Consider the following 21,665-nt stretch of genomic DNA (forward strand, 5'->3'; position numbering starts at 1 on the left):
CAAGCATCAGAGACACACTTTGACACAGAACAATAAGTGAATCAGAGTTACAGTGTAGTCTACACAATTTCAAATACACAGATGGAAAGTGTGACAAAAGGTTTAAGCATGAGGTATTTGGCCACATCCTTCCGCCCTTCATTCCAGCTCTATTGTTTTAGTGAGGCCATAGCAATATAGGGTGTTATACAGGGACTGGGGGAAGCAGGGGATGGAATCAGGGTGAGGTTAGCTAACAGAAGGGCTGGAACTGGGAGATTGTTGGTTGGTTGGTTTGCAGTGAGGTGTAAAACAAAAAGACAGTTGACTGTGTACTTTTTCTCTTTTGTAATTTTGAAGGGCACAGACAGATACAGCAACAGGAGGATGGGAGGGGCGAGGAGAGGGATTTGGTGGGATTTATTCAGATAAATCTCTGCAGGGAAAGCATGCGCAAAAACACACACACACACACCATAATTCATCATAGTAGCTATCTACTTTTTAACATTTTATTTGTGTTTATTATGGTAAAATAACTGTTCTGATATTCTGTTTTACATCATATAATTACGTATGTTTTGTATATCAAAATATAATTTTACTATATAAACTTGTGCAACATGTTCTCATGTAGGTTACATCATATTTTTCATAGATTGTAGTATTCCACGTTTTTTTGTTGTTGAAAATAAGTAGTTCAAAGTGTGCTGCTGAAAAGGTTTAAATATGGCCGCTATACCAGATACGAAAGAGGAAGCGAGACACTCCTCACTGTTTTTGTTGTTTGTTGATTGAATGAAAGCCAATGAACTAAGTAGAACAGACCCAACTGCTTTAGAGAGACATAGTAATGGCGTCTTTTTGTAGGCACTAACTCTGCCATAGTTCGCTGGAAAAAGCCTATTGGGAAATGAATGGCGTTTTTGGATAAACGCCGAAAATAAAGTATGTGGTAAACACAGGTTTAGGAGATCTTATACGTTTTGTTCTATGAGATAATCTTCATCAGCTAACGTCACTTTTTTGTGGATTTTGAAGCGTTTATGTAAAAAAAATGCACATAAATGCTTCATATTGTATAAAGGTCATGTTCACTGACTGATATTATCTTATATAATAAAACGTAGGCTATTAGATATCCTTAGCCTGTGTTAACCTCAGACCTTATTTTCGGCAATTATCCCAAAACCCTATTTTCCCCACTGGAATGGCTGAAGGAACCAGAGGTAACTAATTTCCGTTTTTTAGGACTACAAGCTAGCGAGCTCATTGGTGTCTATGGTAGACCCACCCCGTTAAATTGACCGGAACTGATAAAAACATGTTATGGTAAACAGCCAACCATCTTTGGCTATACTCATAGAGCTAGATAGAGGACTCATCTTAGTATGTGTGCCATTATAGCATTTGTGACAGCATGAGCAGATCCTTTGAGGCAATCTCCATTTTGAAGTAGTTAATTTTCTTCTTCACGATTGTCCGGTCCCTTCTGATGACCCAGCCAATGAAGTTGGAAGACCCGCCCAGCTGACTAAATTAAAATGGTGGAAGCCCTCAATGGCGCTGCCCATGCGATATGGGCTAGTTGGGCCACTAGACGCTTCTATCATTCTCTATGGGCTATACCAGACATACTTATCTGGCTATATAAAGATACTTCCTGTAAAGGCACAATAAAGTGTTGTTCACAGGTATTTTCTTCCGTTTATTTTTTCGAAAAAAGGCTTCGTTACAACATTAGCAACGGATGACAATGTCTCCATAGTTTATAGGAGTTTATTATTCGTTATGTTTTTAGATAATAATGAATTATCTAGCTAGCAACGTTAGCATACCAGTTCTGGACAGCCGGGATTATTACTCATCCTAGTTAAAACGCGTAGCTATATTATAACAGTCTAGAATATTGGAACCTTAATTTAAAAAGGTAAGTATCATCTTGTTTAGTCAGATAATGTATACAGTTAATGTAATTACAAGTAACTAACGTTAGTAAAACATTGACTTTTTAGTACAGTGCAGGAAACCTGACGTTGAATTCTACGTCGGGGAGAAATTAGCATTTTAATCAGGAAAGTTTCCCCTCACAACCTCTACAAACCAGAATGTTGAATAAAAATATATTTAAAAGTACTTTACCGGTTGTCCATACGGTTGGTCTTTTTAGCGTGTAGGAATGTATAATTACAAACGTTTCATAGCGCTGGTTAATTTATTGCATTCAGATTTATATCACCTGAAGCATGTGCAGAACCATGTAAACACGAGCTCAGCAAGAATGCACGAGTCACCTGCATGTATTTGTATCTTGTGCACATGCTTCAGGTTAGAAATCTGTTAGAAATCTGAAGGCACTAGCAGGATTTTGAAAAGTTTATGTGATTATACTTTCCCCATGGATATACACTCATTGGCCAGTTTATTGGGTACATCACCCCCTTCATGAAAATAGCTCCCACAGACAGTGAGTCACCTGGCACTATATATATTGAACCTTTTATTTAACTAGGAAAATCAGGGCCAATTGTGCACTGCCTTATGGGACTCCCAATCACAGCCAGTTGTGATACAGCCTGGGATCGAACCAGGATCTGTAGGGACGCCTCTAGCACTGAGATGAAGTGCCTTAGACCGCTGCGCCACTCAGGAGCACTATCTAAAGGAGGCAGACCGGCCTCCTGGGCTGTTTGCATGACAGTGTCTATGGTTTACTGAGAATGGTGCAACAGTCCTGTGGGCGAAACGGGTTGTTGATGAGGTCGAAGGAGAATGGCAAGAATCGTGCAAGCTAACAGGCGTACCACAAACAGGCAAATAACGGTGCAGAACGACATCTCGGAATGCACAACTCGTTGGTCCTTGTCACGGATGGGCTATTGCAGCAGACGACCACACCGGTTTCCACTCCTATCAGCTAAAAAAACCCAGAAGAAGCGGCTATAGTGGGCACGATGAGTCCTGGTTCCTGTTGCAGTCCATGGCTCCATCCTTCCTGGTGTCAACCGTGGTGGTGTGGGAAATGTTTTCCTGGCACACGTTAGGTCCCTTGATACCAATTGAGCATCGTTTGAATGCCATACCTTGTAGAATCCATGCTCCAAAGAATTCAGGCTGTTCTGGAGGCAAAGGGGGGCCCGGTACGGGCAAATGCCAAAGAACGTTCAAATGTAATTTTATTCAACATTCTGGCTTGTAGTGGTTGTGAGAACTTTCCTGATTCAAATGCTCATTTCTACCTGACATTGAATTTAATGCAAATCAATGTCGGGTTTCCAGACAAAATCTAGGCTTGCAAAGGAGTCGTTGAATATGGCAATTTTCCTTTAAATTCAAGAAGCAGCCATTCAACTTGCCATTAACCAGCTTTTCAAGCTTTATAATTTCAAAATGCCTTCAGTACTTACCAAAGAATGGAGTTTTGCTTAGAAACTGTCGTCAATTGTGCCGTTCCGGCCTGTATGTACTCCCGAAAAGGTCTAAATAAAAAGTTACATGCAACCGACAACATGCCATGTCTGGAACAAATCTATTTTTTTTGAGTAAGTGCAATTGTGTCAAATCCACCTATTCTGCACCTGTTGCAATATTATTGGAATTAAAATACACAAAATAAAGCCTATCTAGAAATATACAATCACTGTAAAAACGTACCCTATATTGTTACTTAATCTACTTACATTAAATATTATTGCATCCATGTAGCGCGGGTGAAACAACAGATTGATATAACGTTTATACTGTTGTAGGTGATCAAATCAATGACCTTTCCTACTGCTGGATCAGCCGAGAGGTGCACACTTGCTCAAAAACAATATTTAGATTATTTCCAGACAAGGCATTTTTCCGGGTTGCATGTAACTTTTTCTATTTAGATGTTTTTTGGGAGAACATACCGACCGGAATGGCAGTAATGACAATAGTTGTCTGTATTTTGACATTTATTAAGCTTGAAAAGCTTGTTAATGGCAAGTTGAATGGCTGCTTCTTGGGCCAAAGGAGAATCTCCATATTCAATGTCTCCTGTAAACCCAGATTTTGGTTCAGTTGCAGAGTAGCTATGTACAGTGCATTCGGAAAGTATTCAGACCCCTTGATTTTTTCCCCCCCACATTTTGTTACTTTAAAGCCTTATTCTAAAATTGATTAAATATATACACTGCTCAAAAAAATAAAGGGAACACTAAAATAACACATCCTAGATCTGAATGAATGAATTCTTATTAAATACTTTTTTCTTTACATAGTTGAAAGTGCTGACAACAAAATCACACAAAAATGATCAATGGAAATCAAATTTATCAACCCATGGAGGTCTGGATTTGGAGTCACACTCAAAAGTAAAGTGGAAAACCTCACTACAGGCTGATCCAACTTTGATGTAATGTCCTTAAAACAAGTCAAAATGAGGCTCAGTAGTGTGTGTGGCCTCCACGTGCCTGTATGACCTCCCTACAACACCTGGGAATGCTCCTGATGAGGTGGCGGATGGTCTCCTGAGGGATCTCCTCCCAGACCTGGACTAAAGCATCCGAGACATGATGTCCCAGATGTGCTCAATTGGATTCAGGTCTGGGGAACGGGCGGGCCAGTCCATAGCATCAATGCCTTCCTCTTGCAGAAACTGCTGACACACTCCAGCCACATGAGGTCTAGCATTGTCTTGCATTAGGAGGAACCCAGGGCCAACCGCACCAGCATATGGGTCTCACAAGAGGTCTGAGAATCTCATCTCGGTACCTACTGGCAGTCAGGCTACCTCTGCCGAGCACATGGAGGACTGTGCGGCCCCCCAAAGAAATGCCACCCTACACCATGACTGACCCACCGCCAAACCGGTCATGCTGGAGGATGTTGCAGGCAGCAGAACGTTCTCCACTGCGTCTCCAGACTCTGTCACGTCTGTCACATGTGCTCAGTGTGAACCTGCTTTCATCTGTGAAGAGCACAGGGCGCCAGTGGCGAATTTGCCAATCTTGGTGTTCTCTGGCAAATGCCAAACATCCTGCACGGTGTTGGGCTGTTAGCACAACCCCCACCTGTGGACGTCGGGCCCTCATACCACACTCATGGAGACTGTTTCTGACCGTTTGAGCAGACACATGCACATTTGTGGCCTGCTGGAGGTCATTTTGCAGGGCTCTGGCAGTGCTCCTCCTGCTCCTCCTTGCACAAAGGCGGAGGTAGCGGTCCTGCTGCTGGGTTGTTGCCCTCCTACGGCCTCCTCCACGTCTCCTGATGTACTGGCCTGTCTCCTGGTAGCGCCTCCATGCTCTGGACACTACGCTGACAGACACAGCAAACCTTCTTGCCACAGCTCGCATTGATGTGCCATCCTGGATGAGCTGCACTACCTGAGCCACTTGTGTGCGAGATATCTTATAAGCTTACAGGTTAGTCCCACTCCTTGAAAGCGGCAGCTCTACCCTTTAGCTCAGTGCGAATGTTGCCTGTAATCCATGGCTTCTGGTTGGGGTATGTATGTACAGTCACTGTTGGGACGATGTCATCGATGCAACTTATTGATGAAGCCAGTGACTAATGTGGTGTACTCCTCAATGCCACCGGAAGAATCCCAGAACATGTTCCAGTCTGTGCTAGCAAAACAGTTCTGTAGTTTAGCATCTGCGTCATCTGACCACTTTACAGACCCAGTCACTGGTGCTTCCCCCCCTGGTTACATATTTAACATGCTGAGAGAAATTTGGTAAAACTGATTTAAGTTTCCCTGCATCAAAGTCCTCAGCCTCTAGGAGTGCCGCCTCTGGATGAGCGTTTTCCTGTTTGCTTATGGCGGTATACAGCTCATTGAGTGCGGTTTTAGTGCCAGCATCGGTCTGTGGTGGTTTGTAGACAGCTACAAAAATACAGATGACAACTCTCTAGGTTGATAGTGTGGTCTACAGCTTATCATGAGATACTCTACCTCATGCGAGCAAAACTTCAAGACTTACTTAGATATCGTGCACCAGCTGTTGTTTACAAATATCACAAGGCGCCCGCCTTGTGTCTTACCAGAGGCTGCTGTTCTATCCTGCCGATGGAGTGTATAACCCGCCAGCTGTATGTTATTAATGTCGTCGTTAAGCTACGATTTGGTGAAACATAAGATAGTATAGTTTTTAATGTCCCGTTGGTAGGATATATGTGCTTTCAGTTTATCCCATTTATTTTCCAGTGATTGAACGTTAGCTAACAGTACTGATGGCAAAGGCAGATTAGCCACTCTTCGCCTGATCCTCACAATGCACACCGATCTCTTTCTGCGAAATCTCAGTTTCTTTCTCCAGCGAATGATGAGGATGAGGGCCTGTTCTTGTGTTTGGAGTATATCCTTCCCATCCGACTCATGAAATAAAAATTATTTGTCCAATTCGAGGTGAGTAAATCGCTGTTCTTATGTCCTGAAGCTCTTTTCGGTCATAAGAGATGGTAGCAGCAACATTATGTACAAAATACGTTTTTTTTCTTCCCTTTGTCATTATGGGATATTGTGTTTAGATTGGAAAAGGCTGTAATGTAACAAAATGTGGAAAAAGTCTAAGTCTATATACTTTCCTGAATGCACTCTAAGTGGTGAATAATATTCCACAGGTTTTGTGACAAGTGAAATGAAAACGTTGACGCTTATTAAAACCATATTTGTCTTGTTTCCACTTAGATGTCAGTGGAACTCGATGTGTTTGTGGGTAACACCACCATTATGGATGAGGAAGTCTATCAGTTCTGGCTGGATGGTTACACAGGTATTTGCCACAACATTCACCAACTCACACACATATACTAGACACAGTCATCCATAAAAAAATAGTTAATCGATATCTCTAACATAAACCTTGAATTCTGTTTCCTTTCTGCCCCATCCTCAGTGAATGATGCAGTGAAGGTTCGTATGGAGGGAGGGGTATTGGAGGAGTGTGAGGCCAGTGCTGAGGTTTTGCGCAGTGACACCATGGACCAGTACAGAACCTTCCAGATGTGTGAGCGCCTCCTGCACAGCCCCGCCAAACTGGCCAATCAGCTGCTGTTCCAGATCCCACCTCATCGCCAAACCATGCTCATAGAGAGGTGCTCCATCTCCTGAAACACTTTTTAACGTCTTATCTTCCTCTGCCTTAAACGTCACCTAATCTGTCTCTCTCTCCTCCCTCTCGCCCCTCTCCTCCCTCTCGCCCCTCTCCTCCCTCTCGCCTCTCTTTCTGTAAAGGTACTATACGTTCGATGGCGTGTTTGTACGAGAGGTCCTTGGGAAGAAACTCTCAAAGGGGACCAAGAAGGACCTGGATGATGTCAGTGCAAAAACTGGTGTCACACTGAAGAGCTGCAGGCGGCAGGTAGCAGAAACCTCAGCGAGACATCTCCATTAACAATGACTACATCACGGACCTGTAACATGTCCCAAGGGGGAAATTGTCTTAGACACACAGTACTGCTGTATACAAAATACACTGTACATCAATTACTTCTTGTTTAGCCACATACAGTCCCAGTCAAAAGTTTGGACACACCTACTCATTCAAGGGTTTTTCTTTATATTTACTATTTTCTACATTGTGGAATAATAGTGAAGACATCAGAACTGTATGTGCTACTGAAATAGCACATATGGAATAATGTAGTAACCAAAAACAGTGTTAAACAAATCAAAATATATTTGAGATTCTTCAATGTAGCCACCCTTTGCCTTGATGACAGCTTTGCACACTCTTGGCATTCTCTCAACCAACTTCAACTGAAATGCTTTTCCAACAGTCTTGAATGAGTTCCCACATATGCTGAGCATTTGTTGGCTGCTTTTCCTTCACTCTGCAGTCCAACTCATCCTAAACCATCTCAATTCTGGTGTTTGTGGAGGCCAGGTCATCTGATGCAGCACTCCATCACTCCTTCTTGGTCAATATCCCTTACACAGCCTGGAGGTCTGTTAGGTCATTGTCTTGTTGAAAAACAAATGATAGTTCTACTAAGCACAAACTAGATGGGATGGTATATTGCTGCAGAATGCTGTGGTAGCCATGCTGGTTAAGTGTGCCTTGAATTCTAAATAAATCACAGATGTTTCACCAGCAAAGCACACCCACACCATCAGACCTCCTCCTCCATGCTTCACATTGGGAACTACACATGCAGAGATCACCCGTTAACCTACTCTGCGTCTCACAAGGCGGTTGAAACCAAAAATCTCAAATTTGGACTCATCAGACCAAAGGACAGATTTACACAGGTCTAATGTCCATTGCTCGTGTTTCTTGGCCCAAACAAGTCTCTTCTTCTTCTTTTTTTCTTTTTTTCTCTCTCCAATTTCGTGATGTCCAATTGGTCATTACAGTCTTGTTTCATTGCTGCAACTTCCCTATGGAATCGGGAGAAACGAAGGTCGAGAGCCGTGCGTCCTCCGAAACAACCCAACCAAGCCGCACTGCTTCTTGGCACAATGCCCACTTAACCCGGAAGCCAGCCGCACTAATGTGTCAGAGGTAATACCATACACCTGGCGACCGGGTCAGTGTGTACTGTGCCCGCCCCGCCACAGGAGTCACTAGTGCGCGATGGGACAAGGACATCCCTGCCAAACCCTCCCCTAACCCGTACGACACTGGGCTAATTGTGCGCCGCCCCGTGGGTCTTCTGGTTGCGGCCGGCTGCGACAGACCCTGGACTCTAACTCAGAATCTCTAGTGGCATAGCTAGCCTTAGACCACTGGGGAGGCCCAAGTCTCTTCTTCTTATTGGTTTCCTTTAGTAGGGGTTTCTTTGCATCTGAAGCATTTACAGTGCCTTGCGAAAGTATTCGGCCCCCTTGAACTTTGCGACCTTTTGCCACATTTCAGGCTTCAAACATAAAGATATAAAACTGTATTTTTTTGTGAAGAATCAACAACAAGTGGGACACAATCATGAAGTGGAACGACATTTATTGGATATTTCAAACTTTTTTAACAAATCAAAAACTGAAAAATTGGGCGTGCAAAATTATTCAGCACCCTTAAGTTAATACTTTGTAGCGCCACCTTTTGCTGCGATTACAGCTGTAAGTCGCTTGGGTTATGTCTCTATCAGTTTTGCACATCGAGAGACTGACATTTTTCCAATTCCTCCTTGCAAAACAGCTCGAGCTCAGTGAGGTTGGATGGAGAGCATTTGTGAACAGCAGTTTTCAGTTCTTTCCACAGATTCTCGAATGGATTCAGGTCTGGACTTTGACTTGGCCATTCTAACACCTGGATATGTTTATTTTTGAACCATTCCATTGTAGATTTTGCTTTATGTTTTGGATCATTGTCTTGTTGGAAGACAAATCTCTGTCCCAGTCTCAGGTCTTTTGCAGACTCCATCAGGTTTTCTTCCAGAATGGTCCTGTATTTGGCTCCATCCATCTTCCCATCAATTTTAACCATCTTCCCTGTCCCTGCTGAAGAAAAGCAGGCCCAAACCATGATGCTGCCACCACCATGTTTGACAGTGGGGATGGTGTGTTGCTTTTACGCCAAACATAACGTTTTGCATTGCTGCCAAAAAGTTCAATTTTGGTTTCATCTGACCAGAGCACCTTCTTCCACATGTTTGGTGTGTCTCCCAGGTGGCTTGTGGCAAACTTTAAATGACACTTTTTATGGATATCTTTAAGAAATGGCTTTCTTCTTGCCACTCTTCCATAAAGGCCAGATTTGTGCAATATACAACTGATTGTTGTCCTATGGACAGAGTCTCCCACCTCAGCTGTAGATCTCTGCAGTTCATCCAGAGTGATCATGGGCCTCTTGGCTGCATCTCTGATCAGTCTTCTCCTTGTATGAGCTGAAAGTTTAGAGGGACGGCCAGGTCTTGGTAGATTTGCAGTGGTCTGATACTCCTTCCATTTCAATATTATTGCTTGCACAGTGCTCCTTGGGATGTTTAAAGCTTGGGAAATGTTTTTGTATCCAAATCCGGCTTTAAACTTCTTCACAACAGTATCTCGGACCTGCCTGGTGTGTTCCTTGTTCTTCATGATGCTCTCTGCGCTTTTAACGGACCTCTGAGACTATCACAGTGCAGGTGCATTCATACGGAGACTTGATTACACACAGGTGGATTGTATTTATCATCATTAGTCATTTAGGTCAACATTGGATCATTCAGAAATCCTCACTGAATTTCTGGAGGGAGTTTGCTGCACTGAAAGTAAAGGTGGCTGAATAATTTTGCACGCCCAATTTTTCAGTTTTTGATTTGTTAAAAAAGTTTGAAATATCCAATAAATGTCGTTCCACTTCATGATTGTGTCCCACTTGTTGTTGATTCTTCACAAAAAAATACAGTTTTATATCTTTATGTTTGAAGCCTGAAATGTGGCAAAAGGTCGCAAAGTTCAAGGGGGCTGAATACTTTCGCAAGGCACTGTATTTGGGCTGCAATTTCTGAGGCTGGTAACTCTAATGAAATTATCCTCTGCAGCAGAGGTATCTCTGGGTCTTCCTTTCCTATTCCGAATTGACTGACCTTCATGTAATGATGGACTGTCGTTTGTCTTTGCTTATTTGAGCTATTCTTGCCATAATATTGATTTGGTCTTTAACCAAATAGGGCTGTCTTCTGTATACCACCCCTACCTTGTCACAACACGACTGATTGGCTCAAATGCATTTAGAAGGAAAACAATTCCACAAATGAACTTTTAACAAGGCACACCTGTTAATTGAAATGCATTCCTGGTGACTCCCTCATGAATCTGGTTGAGAGAATGCCAAAAGTGTGCAAAGCTGTTTTCAAGGCAACGGGTGGCTACTTTGAAGAAACTCAAAAATAAAATCAATTTAGATTTGTTTAACACTTCTTTTTTTTTGTCTTTTGGGGGGGGGGAGGTTATTTCATAGTTGTGATGTTGTCACTATTATTCTACAATGTAGAAAATATTAATGATAAAGAAAAACCCTTGAATGAGTAGGTGTCAACTTTTGACTGGTACTGTACGCCACTCACAGAATAAGGGAATATGCTAACACAGCTCAGCTCAACATTAGTGAGGCCGTCCTGCCTGTACAGATTATATGAGCTACAGAGCTCGAGACACTGTAGTTCTAAGACCAAATGTCACTGTTTTTCACATGCACACTAAACCTTTTCTGAATGATCCCCTTTTCTCCCAGTTTGATAACTTCAAGCGTGTATTCAAAGTTGTGGAGGAACTGAAGGGACCCCTGGTGGAAAACATTCGTCAGCACTTCCTTCTCTCTGACAAGCTGGCCAGGTAAAAGTAGAATTTACTATTCAATTTGATATAATCTTGTCATTTATTTTGTACACTTTGACCTCTTTAAAAAAAATACAACTCCCCTGCATCTCCTCTTCTCAGGGATTACGCTGCCATTGTTTTCTTTGCCAACAATCGCTTTGAGACGGGGAAGAAGAAGCTGCACTATCTTACATTCCAGGACTTTGCCTTCTGTGCAGGGCAGCTCATCAGCAACTGGACCGTGGGAGCATTGGGTGAGTCCCTAATCAATTGACCTGCAGTTGTGCACTGCAATCATTCCCGAGTCCTTATGAGGCCCGCATTAATTGGAGTTATGTTTAAAAAAAAAAAAATGTTTTACTGTCACAGCCTGTTACCTAATACGGCAATATCAGATGTCTGAAGTAGTTTGTCTTCTCAGATAACATGGTGGAAGACATGGACGTGGATCTTGAGAAGGAGTTCTTACAAGATCTAAAGGAACTGAAGATTTTAATTACTGACAAGGATCTGCTGGACCAGCACAAGAGGCATGAGTGTGGTCCATTAGTTAATGATTGCCTGATGTAGTTTCCTGTCAAATTCACTCTTTTTTTTTCTCTCTGTATTTTTTTGTGTATATTGCATGCGTTCTAATATTATGAATGACAATATTCAGTAGTATCCCCCATGCCCTTGCTCCTGTTTCTCTCATTCCCTCCGCCCCACTCAGTTTGGTGTGCACTGCTCTCCGGGGGAAGACCAAAGCATTTAATGAGATGGAAGCCAACTTCAAGGTGAGGGACAACACATGCTTGTGTTAACCAACAGGACTGCTAACGCTTCAACAGACCACACAGTTTCATAGAAGGTGATGTCCAGTCCCGCCTACTACAAAAATCTGTAAATCAGTCCATAGAAAGTGTGGTAACCATGGTTATATGGGGTCAAATGTGCACATCAATTGTCTAATTCAAACAGTTCACTTGAGTTGAATTTTTTCTAAACTGCCGTATCAAAAACCTTTTCAAATTATTTGATAATTATTTGAAACAAACTCTACTCTCTCTTCATCCATAGAATCTCTCCAGAGGCCTTGTCAACATTGCTGCCAAATTAACCAACACGAAAGATGTCAGAGACTTCTTTATTGATCTGGTGGAAAAGGTATGTATGTAAATCATTAGTAATATACATTAGTGAATGTTTTTAGTCGGAATATTCAACTCTGGCTTATCAGGCCAATAAGGTCTAGACTTTTGTGCTACCCATGAGACTGGTGTAATCCCTCTTTCTTTCTCTCTCTCTCTCTCACTCTCACTCACTCTCACACAGTTTATTGAGCCGTGTCGGTCAGACAAATGGACAGCAGGAGACATGAGGCTCTACCTCACTCACTACACTAACTCTGCACACATTCTTGACACATTCAAGTGAGTAACATATTACCTATGTATATGCAATGTATGTATAACAGTATGTGGACATACCTTCAAATTAGTGGATTCGGCTTTTTCAGCCACACCTGTTGCTGACCGGTGTATAAAAATCGAGCACACAGCCATGCAGTCTCTATAGACAAACATTGCTTTACTGAAGAGCTCAGTGACTTTCAACGTGGCACCGTCATAGAATGCCACCAAGTCAGTTTGTCAGTTGTATGCCCTGCTAGAGCTTCCCCGGTCAACTGTAAGTGCTGTTATTGTGAAGCGGAAACGTCTAGGAGCAACAACGGCTCAGCCGTGAAGTGGTAGGCCACACAAGCTCACAGAACGGGGCCACCGAGTGCTGAAGCGAGTAGTTCCAAACTGCCTCTGGAAGCAACATCAGCACAAGAACTGTTCATCTGGAGCTTAATTAAATGGATTTCCATGGCCGAGCAGCCGCACACAACCCTAAGATCACCATGCGCAATGCCAAGCGTCGGCTGGAGTGGCGTAAAGCTCGCTGCCATTGGACTCTGGAGCAGTGAAAATGTGTTCTCTGGAGTGATGAATCACGCTTCACCATCTGGCAGTCCGACAGACGAATCTGGGTTTTGCGGATGCCAGGAGAACGCTACCTGCCCGAATGCATAGTGCCGTAAAGTTTAGCGGAGGAGGAATAATGGTCTGGTGCTGTTTTTCATGGTTCAGGTGCAGCCCGTTAGACACTACAGAATACAATGACATTCTAGACGACTTTGTGCTTCCAACTTTGTGGCAACAGTTTTGGGCAGGCCCTTTCCTGTTTCAGCATGACAATGCCCCCGTGCACAAAGTGTGGTCCATACAGAAATAGGTTGTTTGAGATCGGTGTGGAAGAACTTGACTGGCCTGCAGAGAACCCATGACCTTAACTCCATCGATCACCTTTGGGATAAATTGGAACGCTGACGTCAGTGCCCGACCTCACGAATGCTCTTGTGGCTGAATGGAGGCAAGTCCCTGCAGCAATGTTCCAACATCTAGCGGAAAGCCTTCCCAGAAAAGTGGCAGGTGTTGTGGCAGAAAAGGGAGGACCAACTCCATATTAATGCCCGTGATTTTGGAATGAGATGTTCGACGAGCAGGTGTCCACAGACTTTTGGTCATGTAGTGTATTATGCTGCCTGGCATGCATTAAGGGCCTGACCGTTTTTAGTGTGTGCTTGCATGATATATGTATTTCATATCCCAGTTGTCACCAGTGGGTGTCACTGCATCTCTCTCCATGTGTCTTAAACTATAGTTACCTTGTTTCTCGCACAGCCACTCTGGAATGTGGTTTACACAACAGTTTACACAACTCTGCACCACGACACACTCAACAAATACATATTTATCAGACAACCATATTATAATAGGCCTCTCATTAAACTGAATAAGCAAAGATCGCTCCATATTATGGAACTTGGCCAGCTCTCATAATGAGAATTTGTCTTGAGTTTTACACGTTCCACATATCTCTTTCTCTCTCTCTCTCTCTCTCTCTCTCTCTCTCTCTCTCTCTCTCTCAGACACCAGGTAGTGTGGGACAGGTACATGGGAGTGATCAAAAGCTGCATCCTCAAAATGTACCATGACTGAGATGTTGCCTCGCTCAACTTCCTGTCCTCTTTATATCCGAGTCATGTTGTCTTTTTTTTTCTCCTCTCTGCAGTCGTCATATAAATCCTCCGCTCCCTCTGTCAGATGTTTTCCTCCAATCCTAGTGCCCACATTTCTCCTTTCTTTGTCTTTCTGCTGCTTTGTTTACTTTCCTTCCTCCCTCTTTTCCCTCTCACTCCTCTGTCTGTTCTGACACCCTACTCTGCAATGTCATCTTGCATATCATATCATCTGTGTTGTGTACTGAACAACAATATAAACGCAACATGTAAAGTGTTTGTCTCAAATTTTGTGCACAAATTTGTTTACATCCCGGTTAGTGAGCTTTTCTCCTTTGCCAGATAATTCATCCACCTGACAGGTGTGGCATATCAAGAAGCTGATTAAACAGTATGATCATTACACAGGTGCACCTTGTGCTGGGGACAATAACAGGTGCCGTTTGTCACACAACACAATGCCACAGATGTTAAGTTTTGAGGGAGTGTGCGATTGGCATGCTGACTGCAGGAATGTCCAACAGAGCTATTCCCAGAGAATAGATGTTAATTTCTCTACCATAAGCCGCCTCTAACCGGCCTCACAACTGCAGACAACGTGTAACCACTCCAGCCCAGGACCTCAACATCCGGCTTCTTCACCTGCGGCATCGTCTGAGGAGGGGTAGGGGGGGTGCTGAGGATTATTTATGTCTTTAATAAAGCCCTTTTGTGGGGGAAAACTCATTCTGATTGGCTTGGCCTGGCTCCCGAGTGGGTGGACCTAGCTCCCAAGTGGGTGGGCCTATGCCCACTCATGGCTGTGCCCCTGCAAAGTCATGTGAAATCCGTAGATTGGGGCCTAATGAATTGAATTCAATTGACTGATTTCCTTCTATAAACTAATACTTAGTAAAATCTTTGAAATTGTTGCATTTATATTTTTGTTAGGTATAAATAAAGTCAACTCATTTTATACCGACGGTCTCTTGGCCCTGATTGTATTGCAGATATTGAGGGTGTGTGTTTGTGCGTATGCTGTGAGTGCCTGTTTATGTTAGAATGTCAGATGCAAATTACTCTGATTTTAAAAACTGACTGCAGCTGTAGGGGTTGAGACCTGTTTGGTCCAATATAACACTTAGATATTTCACAGCTTGAACATGCCAAGAAAGTGGCTAGAATCTCATCCCAGCATGGATGAATATGGGTGAAGACAGACTATTTTGGAATACATCTGCATAGTAAATTAAACCTGAGTGGATTATAATATGAGAAGCCAGTAGTAAGCTGTGTGTCAATGTGTGGCCACTGGGGGTTGGGTAAGAGCAGCTGTCACACCCCCCCACACACATCAATATCTCTTATTGTTATCTGTATTTCTTGAAACTGCACTGTTGGTTAGGGGTTCATAAGTAAGCATTTCACTGTAAGGTCTACACCTGTTGTATTCGGTGCATTTGACGAATAAAATGTGATTTTGATTTGATTTGAAACCTTGATTAGGTAGGTATAATGGTACTGCTCATATCCATGTCAATTATGGATTTGCACTTCAGCAAAAATGTAATATCTATAAATGATAACTAACATGGACACTAAGATATTAATATTGTAAAAAGGAAGAACATATTTCACTGTTTGTATACAGTAGTAGAGCTGTCCCGGAGTACACAGCTTTCATGTAATTGTCAGAGGAAATGTGTTGCAAAAGTATTAGTAGTACTATAGTTATAACAAAACCTCTTGAAGAAATGGATGATGATTACTTCAGGGTCAGCCTTTCCATGCTTCTACATATAAACATGTCTGTCCAGTTTAAATATTTACTGGTAGTTAGAAAAGCTAACTACTTTTCCAAGAAGGCTTGTGTCTCTCCTCTCTCCTTCGCTCTAATTTTTGTCCACATTCCACCAACTTCTCTCCCAAGCTATAAATATCTGCCTGTGTCAGATTGGACCGGAGCGAGGGAAAACTTAGTGGCTGTACAGAAAGAGAAAAAGATGGGGGAAGTAAGGATAGATAGATTGGGGGAGCGAGCTGTGGGGCGGTGATTTTAAATGAAACCAGGAGCGTTGTGTGACCTGTGAGTGGGGGCACAGGGGGAGGGGGAGTGTGTGTGTGAATCTATGCAAGTTGTTGTTCCGCCTGCGATTTGGACGGATTTGGAATTTGGGCCGCAGACCAGGAATTTGCATCCTGGGGGTCAGGGAGGGGGGTCAGTGGGAGGGTGGAGGATGGCAGTGCAGGGGGCCAGAGGGGGGGTAGGAATGGGCTGTCCCTCTTTCCTCTCTGCCTCTTTCCTTCTCTCTCTTTCTCGCCCTCCCCTGCATGCATTCAGCTGCTCCAGCTGTCGATCTGCCCACTCACTCTCTCAGGGCCATAGAGGCAGGAGCAGGACAGATAGAGGGACCACTTCTGCTCTCCACACTCACACCACATCAGGGACCACCACCGCCAGGGGACTAGAACAGCACTACACGGACTCAAACCAGGGACCTGAAGATCACAGGAAGAAGACGAATTCACACAAAGGAAGAAGACTTGCCTGTGAGTTCACCATGTTTCACAATGACTGTGTGTGTGCGGGTTTGAAAGAGAGAGAGGGAGCGGGTGTGTCTATGAGAGCCTTTGTGATTGTGAGAGAGAGATTGACCAAGTGCGTGAGTGTATTACATCACAAAGAAAAACGTGCCTCTTACCCTCTGCTCCTGGAGGGGGAGGACACGTCACAGCTACACCATTGCTCTCCACTCAACCTCCACGGCTACAGTTGGATCCTTACAAGAGCTGAGGTGGCAAGGCCCTGTGTGTACGTGAGTGTGAGGGAGAGAGAGAGAGAGGGAGAGGAAGGGACAGAGAGCATGTGTAAGAGAGTAGTTGTATTTGTAAATGGAAATGTATTGCAAAACTCTTGTACATATCCAACTACTATTTCACAACTATGTAATGTCACAATCGCAAAGTCTACTAATATCTCCTGCGAACTTGATTCATGAAATGCCTGCCAGACATGGTCAGCTTGGATGAAACCCTAAGTACAGGATTTGTTTGCTGGAAAGACTTGTTTTAGTGTGAGGAGGAGCAGACAGGCCTACGTTACCATATGGACACACCAAGGGACAACCACAAACTAGAGAAACAGGTGCCACCCAATGGCATTAAACACTCTGTACACACCCTCCCTCCCATACACACACACATTACATCACAGGGCAGGACACGGCCTTCTTATTCCTTTACAGACCACTTCTGTGCAGAGCAGGGCGCCATTTTATCACTGTGTTTATGTACTCTTAATTACTAACATTTGACAGAAAGAATTCTGCGTTCATAGGCCAAAATTAGTAGTAAGGCTGGTCTGACTAGAGTGATTCAGGAGAGAGCACAGAGGCACGGCGAGGAGGGTCAACTATTAAAATACCAAACTCCCCCTTGGCACACGTCATCTCATCTAGTTACTACAGCATATCATCAGTATTCACATCCCTTGGATTTTTCCACATTTTGTTGTGTGACAAAGTGGGATTGAAATGGATTTAGTTGGGATTTTTTTTCCATCTACACAAAATACTCCATAATGTCAAAGTGAAAAGAAAACTACAAATGTAAAAAATAAAAAATAAATTTAAAAAAGGAATAACTAAAATGTAGTTGTTGAAAAAGTATTCAGTAAAATTTGGAGTAACAAATCACATAAGTTACATGGACTCACTCTGTGTGCAATATTAGGGGTTGACATGGTTTTTAAATGATTAAGCATGTCTCTGCCCCCATACATACAACATCTGTAAGGTCCCTCAGTCAAGTATTGAATTTCGAGCACAGATTCAAGTACAAAGACCAGGGAGCTTTTTGAAAGCATCATTAAGAAGGGCAGTGATTGGTAGATGGGTAACAATAACAAATCAGACATTGAATATCTCTTTAAGCATGATACAGTCGTCCTTCTGAACTGAGCTGCAGTACAGGAAGGAAACTGCCCAGGGATGTTACCATGAGGTCATTGGGGATTTTAAAACAGCTTCAGAGTTCAATGGATATGATGGGAGGAAACTGAGGATGGATCAACAGCATTGTAGGGACTCTACAATAATGACCTAAATGACAGCGTGAAAAGAAGTGTACAAATTTACTAAATATTCCAAAACATGCATCTTGTATGGAACAAGGCACTAAAGTAATACTGCAACAACAACAAAAACACGGCAAAGGAATACACTTATTGGCCTAAATGCGAAGCCTTATGTTTAGGGTAAATCCAGCACATCACTGAGTAACTGCCTCCTTATTTTCAAGCTTGGTGGTGGCTGCATCATGGTATGGGTATGCTTTACATTGGCAAAGACTGGGGAGTTTTTCACGATGAAAAGAAACAGGATGGAGCTAAGCACAGGCAAAATCCTAGAGGAAAACCTGCTTCAGTCTGCTTTCCACCAGACGCTGGAAGATGAATTCACCATTCAGCAGGACAATAACCTAAAACACAAGGCAAAATTGCTTACCAAGAAGACAATGAATGTTCCTGAGTGGCCAACTTACAGTTTTGACTTAAATCTGCATGAACATCTATGGCAAGACTTGAAAATTGCTGTCTAGCCACGATCCCCAACATCTTGACACATTTTGAAAACATTAATGGGCAAATGGGCAGCACCCACTCGTAGAACGCGCTCCAGCATGTATATCTCACTGGTCACCCCCAACGCCAATTCAACCTTTGGCCACCTTTGCTTCCAGTTCTCTGCTGCCATTGACTGGAACGAACTGCAAAAATCACTGAAGCTGGAGACTCATATCTCCCTCACTAGCTTTAAGCGCCAGCTGTCAGAGCAGCTCACAGATCACTGCACCTGTACATAGCTAATCTGTAAACAGCCCATCCAACTACCTCATCCCCATACTGTATTTATTTATCTTGCTCCTTTGCACCCCAGTATCTCTACTTGCACATTCATCTTCTGCACATCTACCATTCCAGTGTTTAATTGCTATATTGTAATTACTTCGCCACCATGGCCTATTTATTCCCTTACTCCCTTATCTTACCTCATTTGCACTCACTGTATATAGACTTTTTCCCCCTTTTTTTTCCTACTGTATTATTGACTGTATGTTTTGTTTATTTCATGTGTAACTCTGTGTTGTTGTATATATCGAACTGCTATGCTTCATCTTGGCCAGGTCGCAGTTGCAAATGAGAACTTGTTCTCAACTAGCCTACCTGGTTAAATAAAGGTGAAATAAAAACTATTGCACAATCCAGGTGTGCAAAGCTCTTAGAGACTTACCTAAGGAGACTTACAGCTGTAATCACAACCAAAGGTGTTTCTAACCTGTATAGATGTTTTCTTTCACTTTGACATTACAGAGTATTTTTGTGTAGACCAATGTGAAAAAATCCAGGGGGGTAAACACATGATACCCACTGTATCACTTTGGCCCAGCCAGCTCTCCATGCCTGGCTCCCACTAGCTTCCCTCTCCATCAGACTACAGCCCTGTGCCCATTGGGAACTGTTATTTTTTATGTTTTTTTCTGTAGTTCTACTGTCCGGCAATATGAGAGAAATCTCACACCACAGGAGTTTACTGGTATAACATATAAGAGGTTCTGGCCCGCAAGGTGGCAGGTTCAGTGCAGCGAGGGGAACAGAGCACAGCATGAGCCCACCGGGCCACCGTGCTAGAGAGAGAGCAGCTCCATGCACAACGGAGCAGAACGGATCAAAGACGGCTATATATACACATCACAAGACCCGACCGTCTCTGGTTGGGTCTCCCACCGGTGTGTGCGTGTGTATAGTCTATGTGTGTTTGTGTATGTTGCTCTGTGTGTGTATACCTGTGTGTGTGGTCTCGCTGTGTGTTCTGTCTAGTCCCCATGAAGTCATTTCTTTATGACCCTGCTGTTATTTTGCCTGGTCATTCTGCTGACAGTGTGGATTCAAGGAGAGGGGTACCCCCTGTTGCAGGAGTTAACAGACTACTGATGCCAGCACAAGAGGTTGGTGGCACCTTAATTGGGGAGGATGGGCTCGTGGTAATGGTTGGAACGGAATAGGGTTTCCATGTGTTCGATGCCATTCCATTCGCTCCGTTCCAGCCATTATTATGAGCAGTCCTCCCCTCAGCAGCCTCCACTGGATGCCAGTAATATAAGGAATGCACCTGGACCAAGTAAAGACAGCATCTGTATCAACATCCTCTGTCCTCCAAGAGTTGCAGAATTTCCTCTTCAATCCAAGTAAATACAGGGCCATATAATTACTGTATTTCTGTGAACAATGTGTACTACTGTACATAGTAGACAATGCTACACTAGTAAATGTCAAGTGTAGTGTTGTTCACCAACACCTGTTGTAACCAGAATCACAAACAATGGAAAGACCAGTGGTTGGCGTGTGAAGGACTGCAGAGTGATGGACCATCCTCCCACTCAGAGACCAGAGGCTGTAGGATTGGCAGCAGCTGTCCTACATGAACCATGTGGGGGCTTTCCCAAAACCTGATACTCTGAGAAACACCGTGATGGCAGGGTATCCCTACTGGGAACTGCAGCCCACATCCTTGCCACGGGCATTCCAGAGGTCCAACCACCACTTGGTGCTCACTGGTCAGCGGCGGAAGCGCAGCACCTACCCACGTCTGCCTGCTGCTCACAAGTCTGGGTGACTGAGTTACCGGACTCTCAACTGGCAGACAGTTTGTTTTTTTGGTGGTTTTAGGTCAGATTTATCCCGTGCTATAAGAGAACCACAGTGCCAAAGCGGATTTTGACATGTCCTCATATTGTGGCTGTATAAGTGTCCGGGGGTACAGTGTGTGTCCAGTGGTACAGTGTGTGTCCAGTGGTACAGTGTGTGTCCGGGGGTACAGTGTGTGTCCAGTGGTACAGTGTGTGTCCAGTGGTACAGTGTGTGTCCAGCGGTACAGTGTGTGTCCAGCGGTACAGTGTGTGTTCAGCATTACAGTGTGTGTCCAGCGGTACAGTGTGTGTCCAGTGGTACAGTGTGTGTTCAGCGGTACAGTGTGTGTTCAGCGGTACAGTGTGTGTCCAGTGGTACAGTGTGTGTTCAGCAGTACAGTGTGTGTCCAGCGGTACAGTGTGTGTCCAGGGGTACAGTGTGTGTCCAGGGGTACAGTGTGTGTATACTCATGCATACGATGCAGACCTATTGAAGACAATATGATGCAAGGTCCACTAAAATACCTCACTTTTGGGAGTGTTTGAAAGATTGTGAAATTGTGACAGGTGCACTGACTGTGTATATAGTTGTCCTGGGAACTCAGTTGAACATTTGTTTTGGTGCTTGAGAAGGAAGGGTAGGCTACATTTGAAGTGTGATGTAAGACAGTTAGCATGTTTGTGTGGGTACACACGTTGCTCTGTGGCTTCTTGCTTGGCCTCCCTGAGGTTTGTTTGTGTGTGTGTGTGTGTGTGTGT

The 21,665-nt window shown here is 43.6% G+C and overlaps 1 protein-coding gene across 5 annotated transcripts; it reads left to right on the top strand.

The window, feature by feature from the left end:
- Nucleotides 1-1,596: 1,596 nt before the first annotated feature.
- LOC112256208 (acidic fibroblast growth factor intracellular-binding protein B) lies at nucleotides 1,597-16,754 on the top strand. Of its 5 annotated transcripts, XM_042325714.1 has the most exons (12): nucleotides 1,597-1,909; nucleotides 6,257-6,358; nucleotides 6,641-6,725; nucleotides 6,849-7,047; nucleotides 7,187-7,313; nucleotides 11,109-11,209; nucleotides 11,315-11,448; nucleotides 11,616-11,724; nucleotides 11,907-11,970; nucleotides 12,254-12,340; nucleotides 12,509-12,606; nucleotides 16,598-16,754. In XM_042325714.1, the coding sequence occupies exons 3-12, from the start codon at nucleotides 6,641-6,643 to the stop codon at nucleotides 16,686-16,688; spliced, it is 1,095 nt and encodes a 364-aa protein (XP_042181648.1). In that variant the 5' UTR covers nucleotides 1,597-1,909; nucleotides 6,257-6,358; the 3' UTR covers nucleotides 16,689-16,754. The 5 variants fall into 5 exon arrangements, with proteins under 5 accessions (XP_042181648.1, XP_042181647.1, XP_024285052.1 ...); XM_042325713.1 differs by lacking the exon at nucleotides 6,257-6,358; XM_042325712.1 differs by lacking the exon at nucleotides 6,257-6,358 and having other exon boundaries at nucleotides 1,620-1,673.
- Nucleotides 16,755-21,665: the final 4,911 nt, after the last annotated feature.

Source organism: Oncorhynchus tshawytscha, linkage group LG08, assembly GCF_018296145.1.
Source record: "Oncorhynchus tshawytscha isolate Ot180627B linkage group LG08, Otsh_v2.0, whole genome shotgun sequence".
In the NCBI taxonomy this organism is placed as follows: domain Eukaryota; kingdom Metazoa; phylum Chordata; class Actinopteri; order Salmoniformes; family Salmonidae; genus Oncorhynchus; species Oncorhynchus tshawytscha.